The 8,793-nt window shown below is 47.2% G+C and overlaps 5 protein-coding genes across 5 annotated transcripts; 2 read left to right on the forward strand and 3 right to left on the reverse strand.

Moving 5' to 3' along the window:
- Nucleotides 1-62: 62 nt before the first annotated feature.
- On the reverse strand, nucleotides 63-1,424 carry FTJAE_14239 (trichothecene 3-o-acetyltransferase; the record flags this gene model as incomplete). Its single annotated transcript, XM_037347449.1, has 1 exon — nucleotides 63-1,424. One exon carries the CDS (start codon nucleotides 1,422-1,424, stop codon nucleotides 63-65), a length of 1,362 nt encoding a protein of 453 aa, XP_037198752.1.
- A 432-nt stretch (nucleotides 1,425-1,856) lies between these two features.
- On the forward strand, nucleotides 1,857-3,757 carry FTJAE_14240 (beta-lactamase; the record flags this gene model as incomplete). Its single annotated transcript, XM_037347451.1, has 3 exons — nucleotides 1,857-2,379; nucleotides 2,430-2,817; nucleotides 2,872-3,757. The coding sequence occupies 3 exons, from the start codon at nucleotides 1,857-1,859 to the stop codon at nucleotides 3,755-3,757; spliced, it is 1,797 nt and encodes a 598-aa protein (XP_037198753.1).
- Nucleotides 3,758-4,164: 407 nt separating this feature from the next.
- On the reverse strand, nucleotides 4,165-4,929 carry FTJAE_14241 (short chain dehydrogenase; the record flags this gene model as incomplete). Its single annotated transcript, XM_037347452.1, has 1 exon — nucleotides 4,165-4,929. One exon carries the CDS (start codon nucleotides 4,927-4,929, stop codon nucleotides 4,165-4,167), a length of 765 nt encoding a protein of 254 aa, XP_037198754.1.
- A 253-nt stretch (nucleotides 4,930-5,182) lies between these two features.
- FTJAE_14242 (citrinin biosynthesis oxidoreductase) lies at nucleotides 5,183-6,007 on the reverse strand (the record flags this gene model as incomplete). Its single annotated transcript, XM_037347453.1, has 1 exon — nucleotides 5,183-6,007. The coding sequence occupies one exon, from the start codon at nucleotides 6,005-6,007 to the stop codon at nucleotides 5,183-5,185; it is 825 nt and encodes a 274-aa protein (XP_037198755.1).
- A 392-nt stretch (nucleotides 6,008-6,399) lies between these two features.
- FTJAE_14243 (NADH oxidase) lies at nucleotides 6,400-7,850 on the forward strand (the record flags this gene model as incomplete). The annotated part of the gene is made up of 3 exons (XM_037347454.1): nucleotides 6,400-6,596; nucleotides 6,652-6,908; nucleotides 6,997-7,850. The coding sequence occupies 3 exons, from the start codon at nucleotides 6,400-6,402 to the stop codon at nucleotides 7,848-7,850; spliced, it is 1,308 nt and encodes a 435-aa protein (XP_037198756.1).
- Between the last annotated feature and the right edge of the window lie 943 nt (nucleotides 7,851-8,793).

Raw genomic sequence — 8,793 nt, forward strand, 5'->3', positions numbered from 1 at the left:
TTTTAATAATATATATATCTTAGACTAAAATAGATATCTGTAAAACTCTACTTCACTAACATTTAGCCGATGACTTTGATATATCTCTTCCATTCCAAGTCTGTTTTTAAAAGCTCCAGGTCTACGCTAGGCAAGCAAAGACAAAAAGGGATATAATCTCCCTCAAGAGGACTCATCGAAATGGAGCCAGTGATCGGAGTTGTTCTTGGTCGCCTAAGAAAGCATGATGGCCCAAGCAGGGTGCCAAAAGTACTTGGACGCAGGTCGTCGCCAGCAAGAGCGGAAGTCGCACCAAGGTCTGTATTTGGGTTCGTTTTTCCACCATAGAGAAGATGAGATTTATCTGGCTCACGGGCAATATGAGTCGCGTAGCTGCGCAAAGTCCACTCGTTGTTGGAACTATCAAGAGCCTTTCGTAATCTATAAGCGATATCTCCTAAACTTGACGACGCAATGTGTTGCAGTGGAAGACGAAGATTGGCGTGGTAGACCATATGGCCCATGTAGCCTAGGGGGATACCTCCAGCAAGGCGGCCATCAATCGCCCTGGAGAACTTGGATACTGTTCCCGGGTTCTGGGTGGATAGCCTCACTGTGCTGATGCGTTGCCAACAGAAACCGCATATGACATCGTTCTCCGAGAGCAGACCATTGTGAGAACTCGATGCAGACAGCTGCGTACGTGCTCTCTTCATCAATGCTTTCAGTGCAGCAATGGGGAGCTTGAAGTAGCACCAGGCTGGCGTCGACAAGACTGGCGGATAGGTGAAGCCAGGTGGACGGCGCAGATCCGCATAGTCTTTGCTGGGCTCTCCGGGGCCAAGCAATCTGACTACCGATCGTCTATCGCGATTTGCTTGTACAAGATCAGTGGGAGAAATTGGCTTTCCCTCCAGCGCAGATGCGAGATGCCGTATAAACTGAAACGCAGCCGTGCCATCCATGACGATATGATGGAAACACATGGTGAGGAGCAGCCCCCCGCTAATGAAGTTGGCCTGCAGTGCAACAATGGGCACGGGGGGCTCGAGTCTGTGACCAGCGTTCAAGCCCGGAAATGGCGAGACTATGCTTGCGTCCAATTCTGAAATGGGCACTCCTCTCCGAATGAGATCATCCATTGCGGGTAATAGAACATCGCAGTCTTTGCGACGAAGGATGTCATTCCTGGGTCCATCTTTTGGCCATGGTGCTGGCAGAAGAAGTCCATCTTTTGCGATCACCTGGCCATCGAGCCAGTAAATCTGATGAGTTAAGCTGCTGAGAGCATCCTCGAGAGCGTCCGTGACAGCTTCGCGGGGTGTTTCCGGTAGGAGTTTGAAACCGAGGATCAATTGGGTATGGCCATTAAGGGCCGGGAATTGCGACATAACGTCTTGAAAAACGCCACTGTCGTCATTGGAAATTTGTGCAAGCTCTGGCATCTTGAGCTAATTCTTTGGTTTGAGTTTCTAATGCAGTGTAATGTTAAAGATGTTAGGATATAGCGACCTGGCACGATCATGAAAGATATAGTGCCATTGAAACTTGAGTCTGATACTATGTTTCACAAACAATGATCCTAACAATAACAGGCGGGGCTCTGGTAATCTTTGAGCCAAGCCTTGAAAATAAACGCCGGACTAATGGAGTCTTTTACCTGCCGTGCCTCCAAAATCCGGAGTTTTGTTGTTCTCGCACCTACTAACTACCAAGTCCGGGCCAATCAAGTGTAAAGTTTGTTCAACACGTTGGACATCTCTACAATGTGTCAAGTACTCAAAATGAACACCAATCTCTCGAGACCATCGATTTCCTCATCCTTTAATCCTACTTACTGTTCACTAATATTAGTATCGATTTACTTAATAATCAACATGTTGGTTAATAAGATTGCCTTGCAAGGTGTGAGCCTGGCATGGCTTGCTCTTCCGTTGGTCAACGCGTGGTACTGTCCCCCACCCGGACCAGTTCTCCCGGCCGCCAAATCTCCCAGTACAAGCCCGCATGTCAAAGAGGCCATCAATGATCTTTTCGCTGCCCTCAAACTCGTGTCCGAGACTTGGTATCCCAACACTGCTATTTCTGTAGCTGCCAAGTCCCTCCACGAGGAGACACCCTTTGTATCCCACCACATCTATCCCATCGGTGGACTGAACACTAGTGGGGTGACCGCTATCGATGAGGAAACGGTCTACCGTGTGTCTAGCGTTTCTAAGCTATTCCCCGTTCTCGCCCTTCTTCGTCTTGGAGTCAGCCTCGAAGATCCAGTCGTCAAGTATCTACCCGAGCTACGATCTATCAGAGTTGCCGAGGCCCCGGATGCCATCACAAGTGTTGACTGGGAGCATATCACGATTGGGATGCTAGCATCTCATATGAGCGGGATCGCTGCCGAATGTCAGTGAGCCATGCCCCAACATTCACACCCGTGCTAACATCAGGATCAGATGCCGTCGACCTCGCCGCGGTTCCCTTTGACCTTGGCCCAGCATTCCAAGCACTGGATGAAAAGTCCTTCCCGCCATGTGCTGTGACTGGCTTGAACCCTGAGACTCTACCGCAATGCACCCGTGCCGACTTCTTCCGCGACTTTGGTGTTCGACATCCAGTTTTTGCACCAGGCACTGCGCCTGTCTACTCCAACATCGGAATCTTCCTCCTAAGCCTGGTTGTTGAGGTAGTGTCGAAGACACCCTACGACACTTTTGTCCAGCAGAACATCTTGGGTCCTCTCGGCATGACAAACACTACAACCGGTGCTGCGCCTGATGTCTCTTACGGCGCTATCGCTGTGAATCATACCAGCTGGGGCTTAGACCTCGGCTTTGAGAATCCGTATGTACTTCACCATTCCTCCCTCGGTCAACATTTTCATGCTAACAGGCGAAGGTCTGGAGGTTTCTATTCCAACACAAAGGATCTCTTGGCATTCGGAAACGCAATTCTCGAGTATAAGTTGTTGGATCCCATAACGACACGAAAGTGGCTGAGCCCTGTTGCCTTTACTGATTCTAGCGGCGTCATGGTCGGTTATTCCTGGGAGATCATGCGTACCAAGAACATTACAGGGGATGGAAGAATCATACCCGCCAACTACAAGTCAGGACACCTCCCCGGCTACCAGGCAGCCCTCATCCTCGTGCCTGACTACGACCTTGTCTTGACAATCCTCGTAGCGGGCCCCCTTCACGAAGCGACAGAGAGTCTCTTGCAGCATTTTGGCTCTCGCTTCATTGAACGCATGGTTCCTCCTCTGGGACAAGCTGCTAAGGATGACGCTCTCATTCGATACGGCGGTGTTTACTCGGACCCTGCGAGCAACTCAACTTTGAGAATTGAACTTGACCATGGCCCAGGCCTGTCCCTGACTGAACTTACAGTTCGAGGAACGAGCTTGTTGGTGGATCCTTTCGGCAAGCCAGCTCGCATCAGACTGTACCCCTCTAATCTCAAGACCAAGGGCCGGGAGGCTTGGAGATCCATCACAAGCACTCTGACTGATGAAGAGGTCGAGGCAATTGAATCTGGCTTGATTTGGGAGCAAGGCACCTGTCCAACACTTGGGACGCTAGATAGGCGTGGTTACGGCTACAAGTCGCTCGATGAGTTCATCTTCGAGTTGGATGCATCTGGAAATGTCAAAAGCCTCAACTATCGCGCACTGGACGTCAATTTCGAAAAGAACCATGAATCACCCAAGAGTCAGCATCAAGAGCCTACGGAGGATCTGGTACTACTGCTGAGGGCACTTCTGGTCAGACTTGAGTCTAAGTAGGCTTTAGCAGTACTTTCCTGCTCCTGTGTGGTTTCAATCGGAACCCTATGGAAATCAGGAGGGTTGACTTCGTATTCCGAGGTTACAACACGCCCGAATTCGTTTCTATCAACTGTTGGGTATCACATTCACTAGAAAAACACATTCCAGGCTTATCCAATTACTATGTGTTGACGTAAGGAAATTCACAGTGGCCCTACAGAGTTCTATCAATTAAAATACCATTATCTTTGAATGAAGGTCTTGAACCTGATTGTTTGTTATACAACTTCATATTTAAGTATCTGCGAATGGCAAAAGACAGTCTGTTGGTATTTCAGTGATATATCATGGTGTATTTTAGATACTGCGAGCGATTGGTAGCCGTTAAGAAGATACAAAGAACCCCTTACAAAAGCTTCTTCCTTCTAGACTAAGTGTTGCCCACTCCTCGTGCTGACAACTTCTCCAGTGCAGTTTCCATCCTTCATCAAATACACATATGCTTCAGCAACATCCTCAACCAAGCCCTCACTAGCAGTTGGGTTCTTGCGGACCAATTCTTCACGGACATTCCACTTTTGCTCGTCTGGAATTTGCGACCATAACCCGGTGTCTAGGACGTAGCCGGGCTTGACAAGATTAACTCGCACAGGTTTCATGTCCAAGGCCAAACCACGAACGAGGCCCAGCATTCCTTGGGCTATGTATGCAAGGACACTGCACCCAGGCTGGGGTTGATCTGCAATGCTTCCCGAAGTGAACGTAAGACTGGAATGTCGACTCGGAGGAAGGCGTCGTGAAGCAACCTTTGCCAGAGTTACCATCGCCTGTAATTTCTTGTTGGCCAAGCCAAGCTCTTGACTCGTTATGGCCTGGATCGATGTTTGTCGTGGGTGGGAGTTGGCAGCCGTCATGACAACGTGGTCTACTGTGTCGATCTTGTCGAAGAGTCCTTGGAGATCGTATTCAAGGCTATCCAAGTCTAGATCACAGCCGTATCCAGATATCTTGGCTTCTGGAAACTCTGACTTGATATAGTGGACGGCCTTGTCAGCTGTGGCTTGTGATGAGCCAACAACGGTGACGTGAGCTGCGTCTCGGATTGCGGCTATGGCGACGCCACGACCGATTCCACTTGTGCCGCCTATAATTAGAACATGCTTTCCACGTAGTTTCTGAGGGCCAGGCATCATAAGAGAGTTATTGTATTAAAAGTAAGAGTTGAAACACTTTAATCCATTGAGGATAATATGGGCAGATATGTATTAGATGAAGAGGGAAGGAAAGTTAACCTATAGTTGGACTCGGAGTAATTGTAATTGTAATTCTATTTCTATGCTGCTTATCTAAGCGCATCTCGCATCACGATATGCTTGCTAACCCACCAAATTATCTTTTCTCCGCAAACAAAGCAAGAGTCTAGAGTTTCCAAGATAAGCAGTGTCAGTCTAGAAATACTCCAGTTTTCTTAGCAGCAAGGATGATCCCATCTACTAATTCGGCCACATCTGCAGACTTGATTGGGACACGATGATCTCCATCCCACTCAAGTACCCGGGCCGTATCCGCTCGGCAAAACTCAACTAACCCCCTATGCCGGGCTATTCTCTCATCCCGTAGTCCATGAACATGGAGGGTTGGCAAATAGAGACGCTCGGACTTTTCATGCTCAAGCTCGTCACCTGTCACATCAGACCGCATCCAGAGCAATGGCCCGCAGCCTGCCATGAGTATGGCGAAGCGGAAATTTGCCTCCAGCACGACTGCGGTCGGGGTCGGTGTTCCCAGATTGCCATCTGGTTTCCGGATCTGTTGTCTCCGCAGCAAGCTGGCTGCCATGTTGGCACCTTGACTGAAACCCAAGAGACCAACCCAAGGACCCGTGGCTCCAGCCTCATCATCTTTCTTCATAGATGTAGCGAGACACTGGTCGATCTTCTCAATCTCTTCATCATCCGTAAAAGAGAACTGAGACGAATCGTTGTCAAAGACGTACCCTGGTCGTTTCCAGCTACGAAACGGAATCCATTCAGCATAGACAGATTCAACGTCTGGTCCAGGGTGACTAAAGTACGGCGCATTGATAAAGACAAATCGGAATGTCTTGTCGAGGCGGGCTCGTATTGCTCGGCACTGAGCATGGAAAATGAGTGCATTGGTACCACCGCCGTGAAGGCAGAGAAGGCGCGGGAGTAAGAGAGACTCATCGGGCAGAATACAATCGATATGGCGCGAGGAACAAAAGATGTCTTGTTGTGAGGGAACCATTGTGACACTTGTGATATGGTACTTTTCGGGTTGGGTAAGGTAAGCTGATGTGTCCATGTCAACCCAGGACTTAGCCCCTAGTGGTAAGTATTTTAAAGATACTCTCTGCCCTGGCTGCTCTATGTTCTTTCTTTTAGTGCCCCACTTATATTGAATCTAGGTTCCTTTAGTTATCAGGAGCTCTAAAATAAACTATAGAACTGTTCAGGAGAATAAATTATCCACTTACCTTAAGCGGCCTCACTCGGAGTTATATTACGAATTTAGCAGACTGAATTTACAATCCTTGTATTATAGATATCCAATGGTTCACCAAATGCTGCTTTATTTTCATTTATTGTCTTCCTTAATACAGAGATATCCTTCTATCATTACTGTCCCCCCACTAAGCAATGGCAAATCGCTGGCAGCAACATGAAACATGCGATGTCTCGGCGCTCGCGAAACCCCTGGAGTTCAACTTCTCAAGGCGGGTTGCCAAGAATCGCTTCATGAAAAGCGCCATGGCTGAGTCTTTGGCGTCCTGGAGTCCTGATGACCCAGAACATATTGGTATTGCCACAGAAGAATATGTCAATGTTTATAGACGGTATGGATTTCCATGCGCAATTTTGTCAAGAAAGAAACTTATCATCCCTCTACAGGTTCGGAGAAGGTGATTGGGGTGTCATAGTCACAGGCCAAATTGATATCGATGCTCGCCTATATAATCGCGGCAATATTGTCATTGGCAAGGAGCATCAGCCAATTCCAGGGGACCTACGATTCGAACGTCTAAAGCAAGTCGCCGCAGCTGCAACTGCTCATGGCTCTTTGATCCTTGGACAGATAGTTCATGTGGGTAGGCAACTTGATGCTCGAGTATCAGCAGAGACAATCTCGGCATCTCCTACCCCGTTAGGTATGTCCTTCCCATATTCTCCATATACAGCCGATGCAACCTTGTTCGGCTTCGTGATTTAGCACAAGCTGACTGAAGCCTTGATCAGAGCCAAAGTTGGGCATGAGTTTCGCCAAACCCCGCGAGGCTACAAAGGCCGACTTGTCAGACGTGATCGAGAGCTTTGCCCATGCAGCTTGGTACCTCGAACAAGCTGGTTTTTCTGGTATTCAATTGCACGCAGCTCACGGCTTTTTGCTATCGGCATTCCTCTCCCCATCCACGAACCATCGCACTGACGAGTACGGGGGCAACCTACATAACCGCACACGATTGAGCCTAGAGGTTATGAGAGCTATCAAAGCCAGAGTATCGCCCAGTTTTATCCTAGGCATAAAGGTCAACAGTACTGAATTCCAGGAGAATGGCTTCACTGCAGATGACGGCGTTGTTCTTTGCAAAGCGCTGACTGATGATCAATTCGACTTTATCGAATTGACCGGAGGAACCTTTGAAGTGCTCCACTTCCAAAAGAAAGCTCTGAGCACCACTACTAGGGAGGGCTTTTTTCTTGAGTTTGCAAAGTCAATTACACCTGTACTACACAAGACAAGATCCTATACATCAGGAGGGTTTCGTACCAGTTCTGGCATGGTGAGCACAGTAACTACGGTTGACGGAGTAGGCTTAGCACGTGCTGCAGCACAAGAGCCCTCCTTACCCAGGGACCTTCTTTCTGGGTCCATCAAGGCCGCTATTAGACCCATCACGCCTTTCTTGGAGACGCACCACATGTCACTTGCCCTAGCGGGTAGCCAGATTCGTGAAATTGGCATGGGTCGAGATCCTCCTGATAGCAGCGATTACGAGAAGGTTCAAGGGGCGCTGAAGCAATTGCAAGTTTGGACTAAAACTGAGGTTGGCAACAGGCATGGCATTGGTTGGCTCAAGCTGGATACGTAGACATAGAGTATTAATACTTAGATATTCTTAGATACAATATATTTATTTCCTTACAGCACTAAGACCTCTATTAAAAGATATACTCCCAAGTCCATCAAGACTTAGTTATACTTATGCTATAGGATTTAACTATAAATTATATATATAACTTGCTTCTTAACACTTAGCTAAGCTATCTGAGCAGTTGCCATACCTAGCAATTTACTGCAGCATAGATTACATTTACCGCTTGTCCTAATAGCATAACCTAGTAGACTTAGAGTTGAATGCATTTTACCCTTACTTAAAAGGCCGATTAATGCTGTCCTTTAAGTCGCCCTGGAATATATGTGCCCTGACTACATTGTTCTGAAAAGCCAGCTTTAATGGGAGAATGCTTTGCGTAATCATTGCCCCCTTCAACCCGAGGTAGAAATGCATAATGACAGCAACGAGAATACCAAAGATCTGCCTCCGAACAGCGTCAAACAACAGGCTTCTGTCATATTTATATACAGTAGTTGTAATCAGACGGCCTTTCTTGTCACTTAGCTGCACATCGGATTGGTCGTCTATGAAAAGTTAGTAAATCCTTTTTGATTGTAGGTAGAACCTTACGCTTTTCTTTAATAGAAGCAAGAGTCATTGCCCATAGTGTTGCAATTACAAGATTGCTTGCCACATACATAGAGCGAACAATGTTAAGAACGTCAGGGTCATTCAAGTTCAGTCTCTTTGCAACCTGGACTGAGCATAAAATTATAATGATGTTTAGACTGAAAGAGCTAAAAGTTAGTTTTAGAGAGATATAGAAGGACTCTTTACATACAGATAGGACTGGACTAGCCGTTTACTGATTGTAAATATAGAAAGAAGAAGATAAGCCATTTTTTCAGTCTATACTGCTATAATAAACTATAATTAAAAGTAAAAAAGTAGAAATACTATAAGACAGTTTTATAAG

The sequence above is a fragment of the Fusarium tjaetaba genome, assembly GCF_013396195.1.
Source record: "Fusarium tjaetaba strain NRRL 66243 chromosome Unknown NRRL66243_c0000641, whole genome shotgun sequence".
Taxonomy (NCBI): domain Eukaryota; kingdom Fungi; phylum Ascomycota; class Sordariomycetes; order Hypocreales; family Nectriaceae; genus Fusarium; species Fusarium tjaetaba.